General features: G+C 42.6%; 4 protein-coding genes across 14 annotated transcripts in view; 3 read left to right on the top strand and 1 right to left on the bottom strand.

The window, feature by feature from the left end:
- Positions 1-18,662, bottom strand: part of LOC100742923 — a 31,162-nt gene extending 12,500 nt beyond the window's left edge. The window contains exons 1-2 of one of the 2 annotated variants that reach the window (XM_012392677.3): positions 17,909-18,662; positions 14,563-16,675 (exon numbers count right to left, since the gene is read on the bottom strand). In XM_012392677.3, the coding sequence (XP_012248100.1) occupies positions 14,563-16,212 (1,650 nt within the window). In that variant the 5' untranslated portion in view covers positions 16,213-16,675; positions 17,909-18,662. Of the gene's footprint in view, positions 1-14,562; positions 16,717-17,908 lie in introns of those variants that run through there. The other variant, XM_012392678.3, reaches the window with a different exon arrangement.
- Positions 18,663-19,733: 1,071 nt separating this feature from the next.
- LOC100741763 (guanine nucleotide-binding protein-like 3 homolog) lies at positions 19,734-22,246 on the top strand. Its single transcript, XM_003494079.4, has 7 exons — positions 19,734-19,906; positions 20,053-20,157; positions 20,249-20,616; positions 20,682-21,421; positions 21,486-21,708; positions 21,801-21,984; positions 22,065-22,246. The coding sequence occupies exons 1-7, from the start codon at positions 19,888-19,890 to the stop codon at positions 22,157-22,159; spliced, it is 1,734 nt and encodes a 577-aa protein (XP_003494127.1). The 5' UTR covers positions 19,734-19,887; the 3' UTR covers positions 22,160-22,246.
- A 360-nt stretch (positions 22,247-22,606) lies between these two features.
- Positions 22,607-24,733, top strand: LOC100741880. 2 transcript variants are annotated; one of them, XM_024371693.2, is made up of 5 exons: positions 22,607-22,715; positions 22,800-23,033; positions 23,764-23,945; positions 24,049-24,209; positions 24,372-24,733. In XM_024371693.2, exons 2-5 carry the CDS (start codon positions 22,820-22,822, stop codon positions 24,571-24,573), a joined length of 759 nt encoding a protein of 252 aa, XP_024227461.1. In that variant the 5' UTR covers positions 22,607-22,715; positions 22,800-22,819; the 3' UTR covers positions 24,574-24,733. The 2 variants fall into 2 exon arrangements, with proteins under 2 accessions (XP_024227461.1, XP_033180037.1); XM_033324146.1 differs by having other exon boundaries at positions 22,655-23,033; positions 23,658-23,945.
- Positions 24,734-25,990: 1,257 nt separating this feature from the next.
- Positions 25,991-26,624, top strand: part of LOC100741644 (cardioacceleratory peptide receptor) — a 39,877-nt gene continuing 39,243 nt past the window's right edge. For 6 of the 9 annotated variants that reach the window (XM_024371687.1, XM_003494078.3, XM_033324144.1 and 3 more), the window contains exon 1: positions 25,991-26,467. The gene's annotated coding sequence lies outside the window, so the exon portion shown is untranslated. The remainder of the gene's footprint in view (positions 26,468-26,624) is intronic. The other 3 variants (XM_024371689.1, XM_024371688.1, XM_033324145.1) reach the window with 1 other exon arrangement.

The raw sequence follows: 26,624 nt of genomic DNA, 5'->3' as shown, positions 1-26,624 counted from the left end.
GCGCGACGCGGGGCTGCGAATTCGCGTGCACGATATCGCTCTGTTTCCGGTCTTAATTTGCTCTTCCAGCGACTCTGCTAACGGACACCTCTTAGCCTCGTCGTTTCTCGCACTTTTACGAACTGCCGCGCTACCACGAACCAACGAAAGACACGCCAGTCGTGTCTGCGCGACTTGGCGCCACTCGTCGTTTACAGTTATCGAAAAACTCGACGTCGCATAGCACGCGAATCGCAGCATTGATCGATGGTTGACAGAGATCGATCGATTCAAGGATGGACAGCGAGAAACGGGCCACGGAAGCCGCTGGGAAATTCGATCAAGGGAAAACGAATACGAGCACGGGCACGAGGTGGAAATTCCGCAAGATAAAAAGTCGAGAATATCTAAAGGGAATCTGGCCAGGATTCCTTGGCAGTGGCTGGCTTAGTTGGGCCGCGGCCAAACGATGACGAATACCCGCGGACTCGCCGGGTAAACAGAGCGCTTGCAAATCGAGTGTTTCGCGTAGAAGAAAAAGAACGGAAGAAGAAGCGAAGCTAACGCGAGAAGTCGCTCCCTCGAACTCTCGCTACTGAACTGACACTTGACTCGATAAAAAGACGAGCTGCCTCGAACCACCTCGTCGAAAGTCTCGGCCTTTACAGACCGTTAAATCCGACCGATCAAATTCACAATTACGGCCAGGCCGACGAGCCCAAGTTTTAATCGATCGCGCGATAGATAGATTCTTATTTACGCTTCTAGTCTGATTTGGAATTCAGATTTTCTAGATTTTTTGTAGTTTTACTTTCTAACGTTCTCGCGCGAATTACGCAGGCGATGCATTGCTGATACGAATAGAAAAATTGGAACAAGTTCTGCGCTTTTTCTGTCCGTTGCTCGAATCCTACAGTTCGGTAATTTCGCGTTATCGTGTTGACCTATGAATACATTAGAACACGAAAACAGGTTAGTTAAGTGCGCGTTTCGTGTCGCCAAGCAGTAATTTTCTTGTATTATCGCGTTGGTAAAACTATTCCGGGCAGCTATCTGCCATCTGAACCAGAATCGCGAAGGAAGAATATTCGTTTCGGTACTTTATATCTAGAAATTGTTACTCGAACTTATGGCATTCTACTTTGAACTTGGAACGCACGTATATCCGTGCGTTATTTTCGCACGGTAAATAAATTGGAACTTTGACTCAGATACTTAACGTCTCCGTGTACAACTTAAGACTTTCCACTTGACGTGCAGACAATCTCCGCTATAAATATCTCATCCCGGGCTCTTCGCTTTTACTCGTGCATTGAAATTATCATAACTGTACGGCGACAAGCGAAGATCGGCATCAGGTAATTTCCGAATGCCTTCGGAATCATCGCGGTCTTTTTGCCAACGACGAAACTATGCCAAGTAGTTTTCACTCGATGGTCGAAAGCAACTGTTTCGAGCGTTTCAGAAGCTGTCTTTCAAGTTTCGCGAAAGTCGCTGCCGAGAATGCCAAATAATTAGCTGGCCCGGTTCGTTTAAATAATTCTCGCTGCATACGTGGACTCGTCCTTGCGTGTTCTCCACGCATTCGACTTCCATTGTTAGCGGATGTACAGAGAAAGCACGCGGTGATTATTGTACCGCGAGTGATTAACGACCGCCGACGACAACCACACGCGCAAACATTGTAAACGCTCGACTTTTTTTCCACGACTCGAGGCCGCTATTCTTCGTTCATCCGGCGCTTTTTCGCATCGATCCGGACAGAAGCGGGACAGTCGATCGATCGGCTTCTTATTCGCCCCTTTCTGTTCCCAATTTTTGCTACTTTTTCTCAACATCGGTTATCAACGAGTATCGTTGTCGCCAATCACTGCCTCGAGCTTAATTTCTCACCATAGAGGAATCGTAATTCGGTGCGCGCGATATTGCATTGCCCATTGAATTCTGCTAAATTTATTTGCTTCTTTATTCGATTTATTTACGGGACAAACGCTTTAACATAAGTAGGAAACCCCGTTTGTATAACGTCGTCGAAGAGCAAGTAGTTCATATGATTGTAAATGTAATATAAATCCATTTATTCTCCGCATCGTCAGTTATCCACTTTTCGTTCGTATAATGCTAGTTCGCGTTCAGCTAAATGGATTCAACAAGTAGAAGTTCGTTTAAACCGCAATTTCGTTCAAATAAATGGAGTTCGCACGGAGGAAGTTGTACCGTAAAACTAGGAGACACATCGTCGTAAATGGATAGATTAAGAAGAAATTATAAATCGCAATATACGTCGTGATCAGTATGTGAAAAGTAATTTGCGTTTGACAGTTGGATTCATGCGGTTGAAAATATCCGTATGTTATGCGATGTTGTATGCAAAGGATGGACTATAGCGTAGGAAATGCACGGCATTTTACGACATACTCTCTTGGAGTTCGGTGAACCTCGGATCGAGAAAAAGGGACTGCGAAGATTAAAAGTGACGGCTAGAGCGCGTCGAAGATTTCGAGGATTCAAAGGCTTCCGGGAAAAGGCAGCCCTGAAAGGCCTCTATCACCGCAGAACTTCCATTAACGTTGCACGGCTTTGTCGGAGACTGGATTACCGAGCAAGTACCGATCCCCGTGCGAACCTCCGCGAGAGATCGTCATCTGGCAAGTTAATTCGAGCATGAAACGACCGACGAATTTACAGCGTTGATTTTTCACTCGATTTAATAAGTCCAACGACGTATTGCCGCTAAATTGCCGCCGTAGATTCAACGAGATAACGGCAGGATCGCGAATTTACCGAGCAATTATGGCCGTCACGGCAATTAAAGGGCAAACACGATGTTTAATAGTTTTATTGAACGGGCCGGTTTGTAAAACGGCAGACCGACAAAGGTCAACAGCGTCTATTTGTAGCCGCACTGCGGTGACCACGGATGAGAAATGAACGATGAGCTATTTTTGTGGTATCTTAATCGCGCGAATTATCGGGTTAATTAACGATAACTGGAACGCGCGAATGTTCTGCAATCACGGCTATTCCACGCGAGACATCTTCAACGACGCCTTCTTGCATCGAAGATAAAAATACAATCGGGATAGTTGCTCATCCATCATTTTCCCCGATCCGTAGCTCTTTCAATCCCCCGAACGGGCAACGATTTGTCAACTTTCGCGCTCGACGTGCGTCGAATGGCACGGCGAAGGAAATCACAGATACGCGGACGTACGTCGACGAAAGGGAAAACCTCGACATAATTAAAATCCACGCACCAATTAAAACGAGTGGAGAGTGATTCGAAAAGTTCAAAGTTCACGCAGCGTGCCGTGACACGAAGTTTCCAACTTCGAAAGTCAACCGCAAGTAGGGTTGCGTTTACGCGAGATCGCCCGCTTAACGAAAAGTTCACTGCACCGAGACTGGTATTTTTTCTTTGTCTTATTTTTATATCGTGCAGAGAACACTTTCGATTATTTTCTAAAATCGCTTTCTTCCTTTTCCCGGTCTGTGAATTCGCGAATACGTAACACTAACGCTCGCCAAGAGAGTTTTGAAATTCGGATATGCTGAAATTTTGAAAAAAAAAAAGGGCCAAAAATATTGCCTGGCATTTGATCCTCCCCTTCTTTTTTATGATGCGAATTATGTAATGCGATGCAGTTGGTGGCGGCGTATTTAAGTAGCAGCGATGAATGGATGCGTTATACTATGTAAAGAACTTGTGGAGTGTTTTGGCCTTTTAGCGAACGATAAGTTCTTAAGTAGGTGAGCCATGAATTATTTTCAGCGATGTGATTCAGTCGTGTACGTGAGTATCTGAGAATGGAAGTAGAACGATAAAATCAAAAAGTAGAAAAAAGTTTCATACAAATTTACGAAATGTGCGATCGGTATTGATCGTTACGTAGACACGTGAAAATGCCAAAATCAACAAGTGTGTAGAAGCTTGAATACCTAAAACGTCCGTATATAAACTACAAATTACTAGTAATAAAAATAGGAATTCCAAATTGTTTTGTAGCATTTTCGCTAGAAAAATAGAAGATCGTTGAAACGAATGTAGAAACGGATTCGCAGTTGCTCGTGCCATAGTTGAACCGAATTGACGATGTGAACGGGAAAGTTCGAAAATTTCAAAGAAAATTGTCGACGCGAATGGTTCTAACTCACTTCGTGGAAAGCTACGATTCTATTAAGAGCGATTTACCGATTAAGAACGTACGGCTCGAAGGCCATGCCTTGAAAGGCTTTACAAGTTCACAATTTTTTCCCGGCGATGCAGCGCACCCGTCCAAAGTTTCAGCGAAAAATCGTCGTTTGGAATTGGAAGAATCTCCGCGCGATAGTCAGCCGATCTCGCAGCAGGCACGCTGTACGATCGTCGATCGATCGAACAAGACAAATCGAAGGAGACGATGCACCACATTTCAAGATACGAGCATCGATGAGGATTTCTCTGACGACCGATCGCGAGACACCGCGGCGATAAATTTCTTTCTCGCCTCGCGCTACGCACTTTCTCTGACAGAGTTTCTATATTAATATTTTTTCCGATCACTTTTTAACAAAAAGTTTCTCTTCGTGAATGTCGATCGGCTTTCCCTATAAGAGCTTAATCTCCTTTTATGGTTTTAGCTTGTCAATAAATTGCACGTCGTAGATTTGCTTCGAGATCGATTAAATATGGGGAGTCTGTCCTTTCGAATCGTTCGCATACCGTGATCTAGTCCTTTAGAGAATGAACGCATGTTCGAGATACTTATTAGGCGAGGAAATAAAAAATTGGAGTATGATTTGTTAACAAGAATATTTATGACATCGATATCGCATTAGGATCTACCATATTTCCAAGTATATTACGATCAACACGGTGGAACACGATTCTTTTGTCCAAGCTCGTAACGAAGTTTAGAGAAGGACAAAGAATACAAAAGTAGATCCGTATAATTACCGGGCAATTAGCACTGCTAATTGCCACGCGAGGAAAGTTTAGCGTAAAATTAACATCGTTAAAGGTTAAAGAAACCGGCAACTGGAGTCTGGCGAACGGTACGCACTCTCGTTCTCGCTCGATTTCATCGGTATTCTTATTGGAACCGCTTCGATTCGCTGTTAAATTACAAAACTAATTCGAGATCACCGTGTTCTCCCGATTTCACGAATCGGTTACCATTGTGCAAAGTCGAAACGCTTCGTTGTTTTCCTTTATTTAAGTAGACGGTTACGGATTGCTTCAAAGTTGGCGCGAAAGATCGACGGTGAAATATACGACCGGTTTTCCAAGACAACTTCGCCACTTTTACGGTGGAACCAGTCGTACTTCTTGCCGGATTTGCATGTCGTCGGAACGACTCACGAGTCTAATAAACGTGGATTTCCCAGCGGTAACGCGACATTTTCCTCGCTCTCGAATCTCGTCGATCACAGCCGGATTAAATCGAGAGTCACGGAACATTTTGGGCCGAACAACGACATTTTACTTCGCAGCCAAGCGGAAACGGGCCTATTTCGCGGCGGAACCAATAAATTTCAGTACGTTGACTATCCAGGCCAGATCGAACCTTTTTCTATTAAATTCCAGTCTCGCTTTTACACTCGTAAGTAAAAGTTACCCAAAGAAAATTAAGCGCTCGGTCAGTCGGATAAAAGGCGAAATTATTACGATTATTGGTTGTTTACGGGATCGTAATGCATGAATTATTTAGCAATTATCTCTAAATACGGGGATGAAAGTTTCGCGAGAATCGAATTGATAGGCGAGAGATTCCGAGATACCGACGCTCGACGAAGATTTCTCCCAAGATCGAGCAATACGAGTCAACGACAGATTTCTCGACTTTCCTCCCCGTTCGATGAATTTAAATATAATCGTAGGCGAGCTCGTAACAGTCGTTAACATACCTGCATAAAAATCCTACTCGTTTTCGATGCGTTCGCACGATTTTAGTTTCGTTTCATTAATACCCGCGTTCAACGAAACAACGCGCTGTAACGATCATTGCGAAACTATTGAATAATCCTCGGTCAAATATCGCCGCTTGGCTCCACGTTTCCAGCGTTACGACCGGTTTCTGGGTCAACGGCAAGGTAATCCGTTACCATTCGATTACTTATTCGGTGGTTCGAAGGAACTTTGCGAGGGTAGCGAAACGCCTCGATCATCCTCGGCGGCTAACGCGTACGAAACTTGCGCGGTTATCGAGGATCGAGTACGGAACTGGCGAGAACGCGAAGAAACTCCGTCACTTTCGAAATATCGTGCTCACGATTAAGGCAGCCGCGGCGGCGTGAACTTCCGGCGATTTTCGTAGGAGGCCGCGGAAAGAGAGAGGATTTTGAATCGCGAATCGGGAATGAGCCACGATAGGACGTTGGCCGGCCACCTGGTCGTATCTCGCTGGCTAATGAATCGGTCGTAGAACGAAAATGAGCGAGGAACGAGAACCCGTAACAGAGGCTCATTAGAGAGTGTTCGTACTCCATGGCCAACGCGGCGTGACCGGCTTTCTCGTCTGCTTCGAGCATTCTTATTTCGTCGGAGGAAGGAAATGCCGCGGTGAACGCGGGCTTCGAACGCTCGCAAGCAAGGTCGGTCGTTTCTATCTGCTACGTGAGGCCACCGCAGTGAAAGAGAGGCTACTTCCGACAGATCGTTCGCCTGTCGCTTCGCCGCGGCCTTACGAAGGTCTCTGGCGCGAGCACGCGACACCTTCGACCTCTCGAACCACTCTCGATCCCCTCTTAGATCCCTGCTCCATCGTCTCTTCGATCGATCCCTTGCAACGCCTGTATCTCTTACCGCTTTACCGTGAAAAGCACACCTGCATGTTATTAGAGTCGGCGACCTGTTGTTCCCTCCTACGATGTCATTATTTTGAGAACGGAAGCGTGCGTTACGCAAGTGGCTTGAAAGGAATAAATATAGAATATATGAAGCGGTGAAATTACTCGATTAGGAGAATTGGAGAAATTAACCGGTGTTTTTTAGGGGAGAAGAGAAGCGGCTAGCTGGATCGCTGAACCGGGACTTTATCCAATTAAGTTATCCAGGTCGTGGACAAATTCTTTCGCCCTAAGCTTAATATTTATAATGGTCGGCTGCAACTCTGCATCGCGTATACGTTCTACGCTCTATACTCTACAGGATCGACACCGTAACAGCATTGTACATTAAACGAAAGAAAAATTCTTTTCATCCGTTTTGATATTGTACCGCGTCTTTTATCGAAATCATACGTAACGTCGTGTTTCAGAGGAGAAACAGTTCTCAAAGAGGTAAAAATACGATCACGCGTGATCCCGTTGTCATATCGTGCTCACGGTATTTGCTGCAACACCGGAACGAACGACTCGCTTTGCTTTGATCCCGGCGTCGCTATCGAACACTTTGATACACATACTCGAAGTTTGCTTAATTGGCGCGCCAGTCATGCGACAATTATATCACGGAGCGTATTAATACCGTAAGGCGCGTCGTTAAGATCGATCAGCGTATCGTTGCATGCGTTAATTACAACGAGCGAACCGCATTTTAAATTCCAGGCAAACGATACTTCGAGAGACAGTTTTACGCGCTAGGCTGAATCGATCTCGCGTGGTCGACGCTTTTCTTTTCCTTTGCTCGCGCAATTGAAACCGATTCCACGTTACCGAGAGTTGATCGACGCTTCGATGCGATAAGGATCGCCGGATAAGATCGATCGGACGCCCGCGTATTTCTTTCGATAAAATTCAATGGATTTCGTAAACTGCGAATCGCATTGTTATTTACAAAGTATTATTTGAAAAGTCGAGGGGTTATCGTTTTGGTTTTCCTCGTTTTTCGACGAAGGCTGCTAAAATAAAACATCGAATCAAGAAAATTGCATTGTTTGAATTCCGATCTTTTAATATTAATCTATATATTTTGATCGACAATTATACCGACTTCTAGAGGATTTTGCTGTTGCCATATTTAGAAAATAAATAAAATAATTCAATCGTTTGACTAAAAGTAGTTTACGAAACCACGATCTTCCTCGTATAAATCGAAAATGCTTGAATCTTTTGGAATTTGGAATTCTTGCACCTGAGATGGTACCTAACTGTATCTAAATAGAAATAGTTATCAAAGACGGAGCAAGGAGAACAGCGTTCGACGAGATGCGTTGCAAATTTACGTCGAAGGTGCTATTACGTTCAATGTACCGACGAGTAGAGTTGTTTGCGGCTCATCAGTCGATGTCAAAGCGCGTGCATAAACTGCAGCTGTAAGAACTTTCTCCGAGGCATCAAGCCCTCGCGTTTCACATATGTATATTTTAGTTAAATTGCGTTTCGAGACAGCGTGGAACGCGTGATTTCCACGGACTTTGTAATTCAGTGCGATAAGCGATGAAACCTTTCTCGATGGAATTCTAAAGTTCTATCTTTTTTCGAATAGCCCGATTAAGAACTTGAACGACAACTCGAACGAAAATAGGATAAACGAAAAGAGGATAAGCGAAGTTTACTGGATAGAAAAATCAGCAAAAGGACAAATAAAGAAGACATGGGAAGTGGAACGTATACAAAAGGACGATCGAACCGAAGGAGATTCGCGGTGAAACGACCTTATTTCGATACCTGCTGGGTTTCCGCGAAGCATGTCCGTAATAACGCAGTCTGTCATCACGCGTGTCATTACCGGTTATTTACTGCATTTCCACCGACTGTCCTGAAACTATATCCGCAAGCATAAACGTAGGAATTACCACGACGATAATAACCGCATTCCATCGAAGCCGATGCGCCTCCAAGGACGTCGTGATTTTTACGGCGATAATAAATTCGATATGGAAAAAAAATCTCCAGCTCTTTAGGTTCCCTTGTTCTAGTTTCCTTTGCTTTATCGAACGTCACGCGTCCGTAACGAAGTTTCGCGTGAAAAAACATTCACGATACTTCGATTCCATAGTCTTGGCATTTTTCCGTTCTCGATCTAGATCGACGGAAGGAAAGATCGACTTTTAAATACGTGTTCCGAATTATCCAATGGTCTTAGATCAACGAGCTCGATAAAGCTTCTCGGAAACGAGGAAAACGTTCGCGTCGGCTATACTCGGAGAAAATTCCAGCAAGGTTGGCTGTATAATTAGCGGGTTACGTAAAATTCAAATAGGTTTTGCAAGGAGAGCGAATGGCGCTGGCGCGTCCCGGCCAATTTCATTTTATTCGCGTCGACGGAATTAGAAATAAGGAAAGTGTCCGACTCGACCGGCCACGTATAGACGCGTAAATTCGCACAATTGTAAAACGCGTTACGGGAACACGCGAGACCTCGTCTTGTTCGAGATACGCGGACTCGAACTATGAAAGTAAATCGTGAAATTGATGGGGGCAAGAAGTTTCTCTAACCGAAGATCGTCCAGTTCTAGGATCTACGGTTTCAACGCGACACCGACTTTTCTACAAGGACGATCTTTCATGGTCGAACATCGTACAATTGCCGCTCTGCGCGTATATAAGTACATCGGTTGATAAAAACGACGAAGCGAAATACACCTTATGAAGCAGTGTCATTCATGCAGTCTAGTGGTCGTGATAGTGGAAGCAGATAAAGACGATTTCGTTTCAAGGTTTCCATAAGGCGAACTAACCGTTATTCGAAATAACAAAGCGCGGTCGTTTCGTTTAGAAAATCCGCAATGAAAGACGGAACGCGAATAACGTTTCTCGCATGTTTTATTCATGATCCAACGATTTAGTGGATTACAAACAAGTTTACTTCGATATTAACACGGCTGTTGTAGCTCAAATTCGCTTCGAAATTTCCGGTGTTCGTAACAGGTTTTAATTGCACGCGAGATTCTGCTAACTCATTAACGCAAACGATAACAAGGCCGATATATCTTAAACGAAAAACCGCCAACTATAAAACGGATTTTGCAATCGCCCATCGTTTGTCGACCGTTTTCGAAGAATCTTACGACACGTTTGTTAGCCTCGTTTATCTTCGGATGGGCGACAATCTGACGACGATCGAGCTCGAAGCTCGTTATATAAAAATTGTCGCGAGAATTCCTCGGCATTCTTGAGCACTTTCGAGTGTTCTTAAGTCCACATGTTGAATTACTAAGCGTATTTCACTTCCATGATCGAGGTTATCTTCCCAATCATACAGAGATGGTCAGCGATTTCGAAGCAGTGTAGTTTAGTTCAAAATTTCAGATTCATCAGCCAAGAAGAGCGGCGAGACAAGGATCGAAGTTGAACGGGACGCAAAAATAGATCTGGAGCATCTTTTCGTTACTCTCTCTCTCTCTCTCCCTCTCTCCCTCTCTCTGTTTCAGCTCCTCCGCTTTCGCGGCTGTTTTCCTTTTTCTTTGGCCATGGTAGCCTCAGTTTCGTCGTTCAATTTCTGAGAGTCACCACGGAATCACGATCGAGAAAGCTGGCAGAGAAATCTCCGATTAAACATTTGTCGAACGCGACTGCGTTCCACCTGTCCTTTTAATTATAACTTGTTCGTGTTGACTTTTTCTAGAGAATAAACAGAAAAAGAAAGAGGAGTAGGAAGACCAAGAATACGCGTGCACGTGGAATGCGAGGGACGAGTTGAGATCAAATTTTCCAGGCAAATATATCATGCCGTATCGTCCGCGAGATATAATTATGATTAACGGGCTCGTTCACGAAACGCGAAAGTCGAATTTCGCGTTTTATACTTTGTCGAGCTACCTGAATCGGATGGCATACAAAGTGCGAACGTTTCAGCGCAACGGCGTTCCACATTTGAAAGAAAATATCTTTCAACGTCCATCCGAGAACATTTCGAGTCATTAGTTCTCCAACGCGTTTCAACCAACACAATACACGTTCGTGGACAGTTTGATTATTCTAGACGCTTTTACAATTGCGAAACAATTACTTAACGTTTGACATTACTCCAAATATTATGCTTTCGTAATCACGTTCAGATTCAGCTGTTCAAAAAACGCCCTTTGTTATACAATGTATATTATCACGTATACGACCTTCGCGAGACCCTGAACCACGTTTAAAGTGTACTTTATGCCACCCTAACTGATGTTTCGCACCCTTACCTTCTCAGGTTTCTGTCAGTTCGCCTGCCCAGACGTTCGAACGTGCTTACTTACAAATTCTAACGCCTGTCAGCTTTTTATAACGTCGTTATATTTCTTGCGTTGTAGTTCTTTAATACGGTAGCTCTTGCAAGTGAATGAAAATAAGCAAACAGACGAAAAAAAAAAGACGTTGAAACATTAAAGACATACTGCTGGCTGCGGGGGATATCCGTCGTAGAAACGAAGTGCAATATCGTTACAACGTTATTCGTGAAAGAATGCGACACGATAAAATTTTACGGCAATAGTGTGCAGAGACTGATAAGACCTCCGCGAAACATCAAAGATTTGAATCGAAAAGCATCGTTGCCGGTTTCCTGACGATCTAAATGCTTAATATGCACGAAAACTCCATTGCTTGGCCGATTTTACGACCTTGCTATATCCAGGAAGCTACCGCCGCATAACACGTTCCATCGGTCCGTTGGAACGAAACTGGTTGTCCAGATGCTTAAAAAGCACGCAATAATCGGTCGATTTGATGGCTCATTGAAACCAGTTGTTACATCGTTCTCTGTCGACAACGATTACGGCGATAGGTAAGATTCCTGTCTCGAAATACAAATCGAGTTCCGTCAGAGGAATGCAACGTTGTACACGCGGTTGATCTCTCTAACGATGCGCAGGCCGGACAGTGGTTGAAGAAGAGGCTGATGCGCCTGCTGTGCGTGCATAGTCGATGGTATAGAGTCGAGTTAAACGACGAATTCTTCGGTGGGGCTCGAGCGGAGGAAGTGGTCTGCCAAAATGTTGGCTCTAGTCGTGAGATCGCGTGCGGTTGCCAAGAACTCGTGACCTCCGAAATCGAATCGCGTTCCTCTGTTCGTGAATCGGGGCTCGCGCGGTCAGGTCCTTCCAATTTTTTTTTCAATTTCTTCGAACGACTTTCGTGACTTTCACCGAGCTGAAACTTTCGCGCAAATTGACTCGCGTCGAATCTCGCGTAACGATTCCGAGCTGCCAAGGACACGACCTCCAGCACGTTAGTTCTCGGAGAAAAGTACGACAACGTCGACACACTTTTCGGTAAGCTATCGATGACCAGGTTCGCGGCTACGGGACCACGTGATTCTACAAATTCTGCTAAATAACTTCGTTAATGGAAAGTAGCGTCGATAACGACAAGACGTTGGGGCGCGCTCTTGGACCGTTCGAGCGCGAAAGTTCAGAAGACTTTGACCTACGCTACAGATCGCAAGGACCCTCCAGAACGCCGGAGAACGCGGTGCATTTATTTTTAAACAGAATGCTCGCGATACGTGGCTCGGGGAGTATCGTCGTCGTCACACCACGGGCCGTACTCGATTTCCTGTTGACCTATTTATATCGTACCTAGCCGATGAGAAACGACGCTCTCGTCGAGATTCTCGGCTCGGTTCGATAGCTTCCGATGACACTGACGCGGTCGTCCTCGAGTCGTCCGCGAATGCCCGGCAAATTGCAGGTTTTGCCTCCGACGGAACCGGACCGACTTTCTATCGTCACCAGCGCATTCGGCTACGTGCAAAATTACGCGCGCGCTCGAAAACACTTCCAGGATACGTAGGCTACGTACGTGCGTGTTTGTTAGTCGCGTGGAAAAGAGCACCGAGAGAGATGCAAAGGCGAAACGACGCTACACGGTGCTAGATACGCGAGGATAAGAAAAGCAGCGGTTAACAGTGCCGTGGAGAAGATAGAGAATAAAGAAGACGCAATAGAGGAAGTGGTTGCAGACTAGGGGGAAATTGTGACTTATAGCATCCTTGCAGAACATCGTATCTACGTACGTACCAGCAGAAACCTACTTCTGCGCATTATGGTACATTACGCGGTTCAACCTGTGCGATGTGAAATTCACCTATGATTTAGCGCGAATTTTCCACGTTGACCGTTACGTAACGTTGTTGGATACGAAGGAGAATAATTTCTAGAAATATCGGACAAAAACGGGGAAAAAAGTTGCGCGTCATTTCTTAAGTGCCGTTAGGCTGTTTAAACGATGTAACGTTCCGCTGCGCGTAAAAAGTTCCATAACAGGAATAAATAATCTGTCACGAAAGCAACGAGAAGTTATGCCTAGCACCTGGCTCGGTAGAATGAATACGAAAGGCTTGTGTTCGATGCTCCAGGTGCGTAAAAAGTCGACGAGCTGCAGCCAGCCCTAACCAACATAGATACGAGCAGATGATTTTTCATGAATCGCGTCTAACGAAGCTTCGGAAGAGGGAAGAGCGTGATTTACGCAAATGTGGCCATGATTCCACGTTTCGTTATGTCACAACGTTTTGTTCGCGATGTAAGGCGCAAATCCATCCTTGGATCTTTTACCTCGTGGCAAATGTTTTTGGCTGAGTAGTCACTTTGGTCCGATGCGATATTTCATATTGTCAATTACTTATACATTGTGTACATAAAGTAGTACGACGTGTGCCTCGCTCGCAAACAGTTGTCGCCTTTTTCCTTCGAATTCAAATTTCATTTCAAATTAAATTTAATCACCCGCTAAATTTAATCAACCGCTTGATCGAAGAATAACGTAGGCGAAAAAATATACCGTGTCACTTACTTAAATTGCCTTTAGCATTGATTATTGGACGTACCATATACGGGAAGCTTTCTATATGGTTAATTGCCATTTTCTCCGAGTGGGTACCGTTATTCCAATGACAATTTATCCTACCGTTTACGATGGCGTTGTTAATTCACCTTCCAATGAATATACGAATACTTTCCATGAAAATTTGTGGAGGAAAATTCGTCGAAAGAAACTCAAGTAGGTAAGCAATCGCTGCCAGCTGCTTGAATTTATTTCATCGTTTCGAGCGAATGCTAATTAATTTGCAAAGGTGCAGTCACTGGACCAAAAATCGTGCAATTGTTTACAAATGAAATCGAGGAATTCTATGCACGAAGATCTTAGAGGGAAAAACGTTTGACTGCTCGTTAAAAAACGAGTAACCGCATGGTTACGGATGGAATTAATTTAGAGAGAACGCCTTGGAATTATTGCACGCATTCGTATCTAATCTTCGCTGATGTTAGTCTACTAACAATTGCCAAGATAACGCCGCTGCTCTGTACTGCGAAGCGAGCGACTAAAGCGCGTGATAATACATAATGTATTTAAAAGGTAAAGAAAAAGAAAATGAAATGTAGGGAAAAAGTGACTAAAACGGTGTTATATCAAAGAGAAAACTTTCCTTATCATCATTATGCCTAATTATTATTCGTATTCTAATTGTACATTCCTCGGCGAGAAACGAACCGAGAATATCGTTCCGAGAAAAATATTCGCGATAATGGCTCTATTATGAAACACGTCCGCGCATCGGAAACACGTCGAACGACTCATCGCGATCCTGTTACTTTTCTCCATTTGCTAAAGTACTCGCCGAAACGCAAATCGTAATTTATAGTTTAAACGCGATCCGCGATACTTCTTTATCATCCTTGGATAATCCAAAGTCGATATGGTTATAACGATAAAGCGATACGTGAAACTTGGTCCTACCTTGAACACTTCCGAAAAGAATCCGGCACCGATCTTCTCCATATAAAAGTCATCCAATCGGTTCAACGAGGCAACCGCATGCCTCAACGCCTGGCAGGAAGCACCTGTCCTCCTTTTCGAGCCGGTATCCTGATACGTATCACTAGGACACACATTCAGGTTGCAAATATTGCTTTCCATTTCGGTGGGTCGCCATGGATCACGGCACTTTTCTCGTTCCCTGTAACTTCGGGGCGAAGACTGCAGCTCCGTTGGAAGATCTTGCGGCAAACAGGAAATGCAACTTTGCAACGCGTCGCCGTTGGACTTCATCCAGTCCTTCGACGGTGTGGACGTGGTAAAGTCCCCCCTGCAATTTCGTTGCTCGTAAGCGCCCGACGACGAGGTTGCCGAAACCACCAACTCCATCATATCGTTGTTGGCAGCGTACGATTTCGCGGACGACTTCTGGCAAGATTCATCGGTCGACTGAATCACAGAAATCGCGGTGAAGTCCATCGGTGAGTCACCTAGCTCGCTGTTAGACTCCGAGACGGGTCGACTCTTGCCGTTCGACACCGTATGTCCTGCGTCCGAAGGCTTCGCGGTAGATTGTTTGCTTGCCGCCAATGGTGCAGCCTGCGCGACACTCCTCTGCGTCTCTCTGGAAATAGACTTTCCTGCGGGTAAATGTTGCTCTTTACCAGCGAGAAAATCGCGGTTCGGACCGACGTGCTTTTTCGCCAACTTCGACGAGTCTCTCGAGCCGGAGTCGACGTTCAAACTGCTCAGACTAGTGGAACCAAACACCCTCTGCGATTTCGTGGCACTGGTCGACGCGCAACTCGAAGATTTCCCGTAGCTCGTCGCCTTCGCCACCGTGTGACTTCTTCCGTGGCCAGAAATCTCCTTGGCCGAGTATTTGGAGCAGGAGTTCTTCGCCACCGAGCAGCCAGTCGACTCGGTCCTGCTAGGTCTGTTCACCTCGACGAACGAGATCGACGTTTGGGAAAAATTAGACGTAGAGCTAGGAGTTTGCGAACTACCATATAGATCGACACTTCCCGTATTATTCGAGTCCTTCGAGATTCTCCGTACGTTGGATTTATCATCGATGGAAACTGGCTCCACCGTCAACGAACCGCCGGACTCCTTCGTCGACCTTCGAAGCTTTTTATCGTCGAGACACTCGGAGGACGTGCACGTTTCCTTGCATCTCCTTACTTTCGACTTGTCCTCGATCAAGGTAGCTACATCGGGTACCACGCTAACGTTGCAATTCTCCTTAGATCTCCACGATTTCGTCTTGTCGTCCGTGACAGTCGGATACTCGTTCACAGGGCACGATCCTTCCTTCGCTCTCTTCGGTTTCGAGTTGTCATCGGTGATACAAGGTGGATCGAAGACGACGGAGGAGTTACAGTTCTCCTTCGATCTCCAGAGCTTCTGCTTGTCCTCTATTCCCGTAGAGGGTGCCTCGGAAACTACGGGCATACAGTGGTCTTTCGGCCTCCAAGGTTTCGACTTTTCCTCGGTGAGCGTGGCTGGCGCCTCGTCGACCGAGAAACACGGCAAACACGCGGTTCCACTGGGTCTGGCGCACGACTTGACCAACGTTCCATCGTTCGAAGGCGGTCCAGGTGTGTTGGACGGTGGCACCTTGCCGAACATTTTCGCCGTTATTGTGAAAAGATTGAGCAGCTTGAATCGGGACGGAAGGTCGTCGCCTTTGCGCGCTGCATTACACAGATTATCAGTCTTGTCGATGGACGTGACAACGTCTCTTGATTCGCCGTTCAAACGAACGAGGTCGTCGATTCTCGATCGGGAAGACTCTCGAGGCGACAACGAGCTACGTCCTTGAAGCGGTAGCCCGACATGTCAGGATCAGATTGAAACTTCGGTATGCTACGCTCGTTTCTCTTTCTCTCTTTTGGCAGTGGGATCACGCGTATCGAGGAATCACAGTGGACTAGGACATGATCCTAGCAGGGGACGCAGTGCGGCAGCCAGTCAACGTCGATGAACTCGAGAAGCACGTGGAATATCCGCAGCGGCGAAACTTGGCACATCTCTCTCCTCTTCGAGCGTCCTCGAAACATGGGGAGGAGATTTTGGCTATTCTGGAAGAAATCTGCATCCCACAAGACTAGTCAATACGCTAATCTCTTTCCGTTTTTGCAATTGAAACAATTTCATTCGATTCATTATTTCCCGTTGCAAGTCCAGTTAATGGTGACCGATATCGATGCACTTTTCGATCGCAACAAAACGGTCAGTGAAACGATTATGCACTTACCGATTGTACACGTTCGAACTGTTTCAATTGCAAAAATCTTGATATAATAAATACATATTGAAAGCTGTAAAAATGAAGAGCGGTTTATCAGATTCATCTCTCTGCGAGGATTCGCCGCACTGACCTAGCTCAAACTCGGTGGGAACATACGTACACATAGATATAATGTATATATGCCTATATATATACATATGTATATGAATATATACATTCGCTTCCGTATACGACCGATATAGAGGCGATGTTTTCAAGAATATGTCGTGTATGGAAATTACGCTTGCTATTAAAGTAACTTTTCTCGCAATTCTTCAACGATAAACTAGATGTCTTATTGAAGGAATAGATAACGTGCGAAATACTAGAAATATTTGGCGGTACTCGTACAACGTGGCTCGCAGTGGATACGGCCAAGTTCTCGTGCCCGGGAATGCGAACAGATTTGTTAAATAATGCGGATACCTGTGTGCAGGTTGGCTGAGCATACGCGGTGATACATTACATGGTGCACACGGCGATTTGATTTACAAAGCAGCGCTACTTCTTCTTCCACCAGTTGCGGCAGATGACCGTTTTCACACGCGAGAAATGCAATTTATGATAAAAAGTACACGGTGCAATTACCAGAGGCCAGCTATATTTAATTGGTATATAACACGGCGCTGCGGCCTGGTGCGTTTTTACAGGACAAAAAGTGCTTTCCGACGAACGTCCAGTGTCTCGTTCTAGTTCTAGAAACGCGATACTATCGCTAAAATATCGCTCGGTGAAAATTTTTGTTCGATAAGTAAAGATTCGTAAAACCGATTATTTTCACAGCCAAAAGTACATTTTTTACGTTATCGATATAGCGTTTACATATCGCAATCAAATATACGCATAATTGGATCGCGTAAATGTCCTCGATACTTGATTACGGAATATCGCGATACTTTTTCTCGAGAATACATAGAGTCCGTACTATAATTCGACGACCCTTACGTTAGATCGAAAGAAAAAATACAAAGACAGTAGAAAGCTCGATGCACCGTGTTCCGAATGCATGGAGAGACAGTAATCGGAGCAACATACCTGCGGGAGTGAAAACGATGCGTCCACTGTTTCTCTTGCTTCGAGTCTTACGAAGATGTTAATTTTTTCGAGTCGGAAATTATGGGACAGGTCCTTGAAAAAGACACAACAACGCGAGCGATAACTGAGAAAAGCGCGGTCAGTGTTACTGTCAGTGACGAACACGCTCGGCACACGTTCGATCTCGAAAGTGGCGTGAAATTGCCTGGGCCTGTTGGCAGCGTGGTGTTAGGTTGATTTTAGAAGACCTTGAACTACGTGAGAGAATTCGGGCTCGCGAAGAACAGGACGTCAAATACTATCGACAAATACAGACGAGACGGGAGGCATGACCGAACGGCATCTGCACGCTGTCACTTTTGTTTACTGTCCGAGGATGAACCATCGCTCAATGGAACCTGGCGACTTCGAAATGACGCGACGCAAGCCCACGATACTCGATTGCATATCGTGCGATCACGATCTTCTTATTACTAGTACGATATTTTCTCAATCTAGAACCGTGAACGGTCAGTGAGCCGAGTAAACAGTGGGACACCAGTGCACATCCGATTTGAATTTTCTCGACGGATCGTCTGTTCTCGAGTCACAACATATACATCACTGTACACACTATGCACCAGCGAACACCGCACCTCTCGTCACGTGGATTGCCGCGCACTGAATTTTCTTAAACAATGATGCTATGCGATATTTCGTTTGCGAGACTACAAAAGAGACCGATTCACCGACAACGCCAGACAGCGGCCATTACAGAAATGAACTGCTCCGCCATACGCCGTCTATCGGCAATAGCCGACGTCCCCGCTTATCCCCACCATCTTCCCTCCTAATGAATTGAATGTAAAGACGGGCACGTCTTTCGAATGTGCGCATTCTAAACGCGGAATTTTTTCTTGCTTCTTAGGAACACTTAAATTCGAACAAAACACGCGAGCTTGTGAATAGAATATTAAGCAGGAAAGATTCATCGTAATACAGGCAAAGATCTTATGAAGATACCAATGTTTCCTTGTTCCCTTTCTTTAGCAAACAATACATGGTATGTGACTAACATTAGACGAGCTTATAAGTTTAAAAAGAAAAGATCTTTTCTCTATATATTTTATTATATCATCTAAAAAAAGAAAAAAAGAAGGAACGTGTTTTTTAATAAGGCACCGTATGAATAACTTTTGGTATGAATAACTTTCGTGTAGGAATAGTACTAATATTATGAAAGTAACGCTACACGAATAAGAATAGAGAAATTGTATTACTTGTTCAATGAAAATCTACGAAACAACGATTTCACGGCACGAAATAATTTATGAGAATTTCCATTCCGACCTTACTACCACGATCTCATCTCTATGATACTAAACAACCAGTTTTTGCGAGGCGGAATGAAAGTGTGAGAATTCTCATATGCATACAAGTGTACCTTTCACTGTCTTTCAACAATTTTCAGTTTCTCATACAGCTACTTAAATTTCTACATACCATTCTATTACTCTCGGCGACGCAGCAATTTTGATTTAATTCGTAATTTGTGGAGTTTAAAACGATCAAATTTTGTCTTGTTAATTTTCATTTTAAATCTCAAATTTACTTCTACGATGTGTACTTGTCCAACGATCCAATATAAACTCTTCTCATGAGCTACGAATTTCCCATAAATTTTTAATAAATTTAGAATATTAAAAAATTATTTATGATTTATGAAAGAACGATAATTTAAAAAGAAACACATACGCAATTTGTGATTTTCGAAAGACGAATTAAACGGAAATAATTATATTTATATGGCATGCACTGAATTCGATATGAGCTGCATATTCTTTATTCTTATGTTTCCCAGACTGATTCATAACCTAACTTTAGCGTGTATAGTTACGTGCACGCGTAGATACCTGTGCAAGTGTATATCGTTCATTTAATGAAGCATTTATTTTGTTATTGTATGTAACTATCAAAAATTAGTATTACAAGTTACGAGAATGGCAAAATTCTGTTTGAGTGAGTTTAATAATAAGACTATTTTAATACAATTTATTTATTACATAAGTAGAAGGTTATGTTTATCTTATCTGTTTTAAGAAATATAACCCTTCTTCTGTAGTTAATTATCTTTTTACGTTTATTTAATATCATATTTATTGCAGAGAAACAAAGTAAGCGCATGCCAGCTCGAAAAAGATATAAAATCGAGAAAAAAGTTCGCGAGCACAATCGAAAGTTACGAAAAGAAGCAAAAAAGCATCCTAAACGTAAATATTTGCAACTATACGTTTAAAGCGTTATTTACATTTTAACAATAGTAGTTGTAAAATATATTGATCGTTTGTTTTGATTTTGTAGGAAAACCAAAAGTAATCGAAGTCCCAAATCAATGTCCTTTTAAGGAAGATATTCTTAAGGAAGTAGAGCTTATGAAAAAGCAACATGAAGAAGAAAAACAAAAGCAACGTGAAGCTGCGCGTCAAAGAAAGCGAGAAGAACTTGCCAAAACGGGTCTTCAAGGATTAGTCTCAGCTGCAAAGAATAAACAAATGGAACATCAAGAGATGGAAGTAGATGCTACGCATGAAAAAATAAAAGATGCTTTAGTTAAAGAGGAAAATTCGTTAAAAGCTTATTACAAAGAATTCAGGAAAGTTTTGAAGGCAGCTGATGTTATTCTCGAAGTTGTCGATGCTCGGGATCCTTTGGGGACAAGATGTAAACAGGTATGTCGATGATGATGTTGATTATGAGCATCGATAAGGTATCGAGTAACTGGTTTACGTTATAGGTTGAAGAAGCTGTACTGTCCGCGAAAGAAAATAAAAAATTGGTTATTGTTCTAAATAAGGCAGATTTGGTACCCAGAGAAAATTTAGATCGATGGTTAACGTATTTGCGTGGGAGTTTACCAACTGTGGCATTTAAAGCTTCCACTCAAGACCAAGCTAAAAGATTGGGTAGAAGAAAATTGGGGAAAAAAACTGAAAGCATGATACAAAGCGGTACCTGCTTTGGTGCCGAGTTACTATTGTCACTGCTTGCAAATTATTGTAGAAACGTTGAAAATATTAAAACTAGTATTACAGTTGGAATTGTTGGGCTTCCAAATGTCGGTAAATCTAGCGTTATTAATTCGCTGAAACGTAGTAGAGCGTGCAATGTGGGAAGTACTCCAGGAATAACGAAAGCAATGCAAGTGGTACAATTAGATTCCAAAATAAAATTGCTAGACTCTCCGGGAATAGTCTTTGCTAATTCTGGAGAAAACTCCGACGAATCTTCAGTGGCTCTAAAAAATGCAGTCAAAATTCAATCCTTAAAAGATCCGTACACACCAGCAACTGCTATTTTGAAAAGAGTTTCCAAGCCACAAATAATGGAAATGTATAACATACCTGAATTTTCAACGCCTGATGAATTCTTTGCTTCAAAAGCTACCAGGATGGGGAAATTTAGAAAAGGTGGTATACCTGATATGGCAGCAGCGGCGCGCAGTATTTTGGATGACTGGAACTCTGGAAAAATAAGGTATTTGTGAAATGCTGTATTACATGGTCTATTGGACATATAATAATTCACGTTGCTTCAATAGGTATTATACCGTTCCACCTGAAGAGCCGAATTGTCACCTGTCCGCAGAAATTGTAAGCCAAATGAGTAAAGAATTCGATATCGAACGTTTTGCTGCAGAAGAAAAAATGATGATCGATAATTTCGAAGAAGAAACTGCAAATAAAGAAACTATCGATCCGGTATTAATTGCGAGTTCTGGTCCAGTCGCATCTGCTATGGAGGTTGACTTACAAAAACAAGCGGTAAGTCAGATTTTATACATTTATATATGTAGAAAGCTTTTCTTACTACGATTCTCTTGCCGATTAAGTTACAACGATAATAATTTTTGTAGCAAATTAAGATACAAAACAAACTGAAGAAGAAACTGGAGAAGAAAATGGAGAAATCGAAAAAACAGGTAAACGAATCGAGGAAAAAGAAAATAGATCCGATTTTTGAAATCGAGGGTAATCAGAAATTGAATAAACTTAACAAACTACAATTTAAGAAAGAGAAGAAAGACCGAGCCAGGAGAGGTAAGAACGCGTTTGCTTCTTAGGACATTATCTTATTTAAAGTTAAAAATTAATCTATATCATTATCTGAATTTTTATAGAAAAAGCAACTATTAAATTGGCGGATCAATTGGGAGAATTCAACATTTCAGCATCCGATGATTACGACTTTAATACAGATTTTGTAGAAAAGTAGGCATAAACATGTTTATTCTAAATTTGTATGTAAAATGTAAATAACACGTGATGTATAACAATAAAAAGTATTGTTTTTGTAGAAATATTTATCGACGAAACATCGATTATTGACGAAACATTAAGACGGTAATCTCTTTACTTTCTTCTATTTCTTATTTTCATTACTTTCACTTTTTAACTCTGCTGATTTCGCGTTGCATATTTCTGATAAATTCAAAAATATAATAAGATAATATATATCTATTTCGTGCATTTTATATTTTATTTTCGATTATTTATATATTATCTGTCCTGATTTATCATAAAGTGCATCTAATTTTTTACTTAAATTATTTATTTTAACTTATCATGTAGCAAGATTTGATTGCGCTGTATAAAAGGCTATTGAAAAAAATGCTTGTATCATTTGCCACATCATAAGAGGATGCAATCGAGAAAGAGCAAAGTTGGCAGTGGAACGATAATCAGTGTATACATATGATAACACAACTACCGCATTACACAATTCATCGGTCATTCAGTTAGTAGACTTCAGCAAGGCAACAGTAACAGATGTCAAGTGATTTTTAATAGTTATCTTTCCACGCATTTTTATCGCGTAACCGGCTATTTGTTACAATTTTTCTTCGTGTAATACAGTTTTTGTAAAACAAATATAATGAGTAAGGGCAAGGGATGCGAACCGTCAGTCACATTTCCGATAAAGCCACCTGGCCCACCGAAAGTGTGGAAAATTGTCGAGATTAAAAAAAAGGACGCGGACGTACCGATAAGATTCACCATTCAAGAGGTACCGGAAGACAGGTACGACGAGGTAGTAGAACACATGTGCAAGTATTTCATTGCCGACGAGCCCATGTGTAAATGCATCAGTAAGTTTGTTTTATTCTTCTACACATTATCGAATTTTAATGTCAATGTTGCGGCGAAAAGTCATTGAAATGAATTTATGTCAAGGGCAAAAAATATTATGATAACACGGTGAAACACATTACAGATAATAATATGACTGAAAAAATATCCTCATGTAACATCGCCATTCATTTATGTGACGAAGCAAAAAAGCCACACAATACTAACGTTTTTATTTAATTATACATTCGATAAGGAATCTTGGGAATGCCGTAACATTTTGCATAAGGCAACATGTTATGAAAAACATGAAACAACAAAATTTTTTTTACAAATTTTTAAGTACTTTTCGTATCATTCGTTTATAGAAACTCAAAGATATAGATCAAATACAGTGTGAAATACACAGATCAGTTTGTTGGTGTAAAATTTACATACACGTTGATTAATGCAAGCAAACACCATACAACTTTTTTGCCTTGTTGCTCTTCTTTTTTTCTGTTTTGTCACGTTTCAGCTCCTTGTTTTATCGTCCGTTTCAAAATCGTCCCGGTGCGACGTTTCCTTTAATTCTCTTTCAATTCAACGGTGTTTCTTTTATAGTTAGTTTCCATTCTTTTATACATCAAAACGTTTGATCACAGTTCATCGTATGTACGTCTATGTCGAATAGTATTTACGTGAAAGGAGGAATAAGATTTTCGAGATGTGCAGGAAGCGGAAAACATTTTAATTTCTCTGTTTCTATAGACGGGATAAACGATCCTGAATACGTGGAAACATTTCGATGTCTTTGGAACGAATTTATAAAATGTGGTTTGTCCATCGTAGCGTTTGTAGAGAATCCAGATGGCGGGAAACCTATAATCGCAGGAGCTAATATACTTACGTTATCTTTCAAGGATGAGAAGTTCGACATTGAGAAAATTAAGGTAATTGTGACTCACTTCTTGCGATCGATAAGAATGAGTAACGTTAATATTTGTATATGCTTCTTTGACGGGGCATTGAACGTAAATGTTAAATAACTTCTAGTCGGAGAAGGGGAATGCCGTGATGGATGCTGTGATAAGATTGAGCAAAGAAGCAAATGTGTTTGAAAAATACGGGGTGAATAAATATATGAACGCCTTTGGCCTTTCCGTAAATCCAAAGTATCGAGGAGCCTCTCTAGGTGCTCATCTTCTTAATGCCAGGTACAAAAGTTCAACCATTCCCTTTGACGTTTTCCAATATCTTCCTTGCCTTCTCTATTACTCACTGCTTTTGACGTATATAATTTGCTTTCTATGCGTTACTTTTTAGTTTAGTTTAGTTTTATCTCGTTTGTAACATCTAAATAAATAATTTTTGTTTAGGGTGGAAGCAGGTCGAGAATACGACATTCCGGTAACAGTCACGGCATTTACCTCGCCGATTTCGCAGAAATTGGCCGAACGATGCGGCTTTGAAACCCTGATTGAAAGAAATTACGACCAATTTGTGGATAAAAAGGGAAATTTAATGTTTCCAGGAATCGAATCGAAATCCATGAAAGTAATGGGCAAGAGGCTCATTTAACATAAACGACATATTACAAATTGAATTAAAAATATGATATCTAGTAGTTTAATACCAATTAGTAAGTATTAAGATAGGAATAGCGACAAAAATAAATGGAAGAAATGGGAACCCTTGTAATCTGTAAGGTAAACAATAAAGATATCCTAACATTGTGCAAGATATGAGTAACGAAGCAACACTGTCCTCTTCCGGGCAGCAAGCAAGGGGGATAAAACGAGTAAATTAACTGACAATAGGACAAACGATCTCAATTTGCACCAGCGGAAAGCTTTATTCTGCCGTTTGCTACGTGTTAAGTAATACAGCGAAAACGAATACAATTTTCTACTTCGTTGCTGAAATCGCAGATTTGCGGGAAGTTTGTAAGTGGTAAGAAGAAAGAAAAAAGAAGGAAAAAGAAGGAAACAGATTCGCACGCGACTTATCAAAGTTAACGAAAAACGCGTTGACGAGGCGAGCGACATTTAAAAAAGTCCTTTGTCGTTCGTTCGAAGTACGGGGCCTTTGTCAGATACGACACGTACCGAATTTCAATAGTTAAGCTATGCGCACCCATGGCTAACTGTTTTATCATCGTTGCACACCGATATGCGGGTGAACGCACTTCCGCCTATTCCGATAAGCAGCGATATTCGAATGCATCCGAAATACGCGTTACGAAATTTGAGCGACGCAGTCTCGTGTTTCGGATATAGGGGCCACGGGTACCTACCTAATTCGATACATGTTCATTAACGGGATTGTCGTTCAACGCTCGATCGACATCTATCGCGATAATTAACGGCTAGCAAATAGTCATTTTCCAACCTCGTCGATCCACCGTTCTCTCTACTTACTCCACTCTGTGCGCATCCGTCGAGACGCACTTCCTCCTCGACCTACGCCCTTTCCTATTCCCGATCCTGTAGGTAATGCACAACGCGGAGTCGATAATCTTGACAAATGGATGTTTGCAGCGTGGGACTGCGGAACATTGGTTCCCTGATACTGCGAATGTCAGGTTCCATCGAGCCACGGTTGATCGTTGCGCCTCGAGTACGAACGTTTTGTACGCGTTGCCGATAAATTCTCTTTGAGACGGAAATTGAAAGGAACGGAGCCGGATCGTCGTACAATGTTTTAAGAGCCACGCGTGTTCCGACTATATGCAATTGAACAAACATCGGAACATCTGTTGGGATATTTATGGATTCCTGCTGTGAAACTGTAAACTTTCGATGAATTGTCGTATCATGGGGCAAGAGAAAGAGAAAGGGAGAGAAAGGAAGAAAAAGAGCGTCTGTTTGTATCGTAAATCGTACCTAAAACTTTGAAAACTCTTTTCAAATTTGTGAAATTTCTACATAGACGTATAACATCCAATTTCTGTAACCGTTGCAAATCGATGAGAATTTCAAAAATGAAATTCGTTGATTGGTAATTACTTCTTCACCTACGCATTCTCCGTCGTGCCACATGAATACAAATTTCAAGAGACTTTTTGGGATTACGCGCGACGGTAGTTGGGTGGTCTACGTCCCGACAGGATTTCGTCGCGCATGCGTACGTTGCTCGCAAACTCCTACTCGCGTACAGCATCGTCTACGAAGATGGAAGTTGGAGCGTAGAGTCGCCGCGAATTTGTCGGCCGCCTCAGTCGCGTTCGGCGCGTCGTACGAGCAAGTGCGTTCTCGTTCGTTCTCGCCCTGTTTCCGTAACCCTCGCAGTTTTTCTCTCGATCCTCTTCCGCTTCCTACTTCTCGATCTACTTCGTCGAAGCTTTATCTTCTTTCCCGCGATCTTTACACAGTCGCCGATCGAAACGAAACGGCAATCCGCGAAACAACGTAACCAGAAGGATAATCAAAGATGAATCGCATTTAAAAGATCGACATAAGGATTTTCGTCGAAGGTGAAAAAACCATTGCAAACCGCCGTTTTGCTGTCTTGCTTCTTTCTTTCTTCACTCTCGGAGATTGTACGAAATCGTTCGTACGGGATAATCGTAGTGGTAGCGTTGAAAATGCCTCTCCTTTCGTTTCTTGGAATAATAAATACGGATTTCTTGT

The sequence above is a fragment of the Bombus impatiens genome, unplaced genomic scaffold, assembly GCF_000188095.3.
Source record: "Bombus impatiens unplaced genomic scaffold, BIMP_2.2 scf_1506, whole genome shotgun sequence".
Taxonomy (NCBI): Eukaryota; Metazoa; Arthropoda; class Insecta; order Hymenoptera; family Apidae; genus Bombus; species Bombus impatiens.
The sequence above is the reverse complement of the archived record's forward strand: the minus strand, read 5'-3'. Positions and strand labels throughout refer to the sequence as shown.

Coding starts and splice junctions, on each gene's coding strand:
- LOC100741763 (XM_003494079.4), top strand. Junction 20,617..20,681: donor TGGGGACAAGATGTAAACAG/GTATGTCGATGA, acceptor TTTACGTTATAG/GTTGAAGAAGCTGTACTGTC. Junction 21,985..22,064: donor GAAAGACCGAGCCAGGAGAG/GTAAGAACGCGT, acceptor GAATTTTTATAG/AAAAAGCAACTATTAAATTG.
- LOC100741880 (XM_024371693.2), top strand. CDS start 22,820: ATGAGTAAGGGCAAGGGATGCGAACCGTCAGTCACATTTCCGATAAAG. Junction 23,034..23,763: donor GCCCATGTGTAAATGCATCA/GTAAGTTTGTTT, acceptor CTGTTTCTATAG/ACGGGATAAACGATCCTGAA. Junction 23,946..24,048: donor TCGACATTGAGAAAATTAAG/GTAATTGTGACT, acceptor AATAACTTCTAG/TCGGAGAAGGGGAATGCCGT.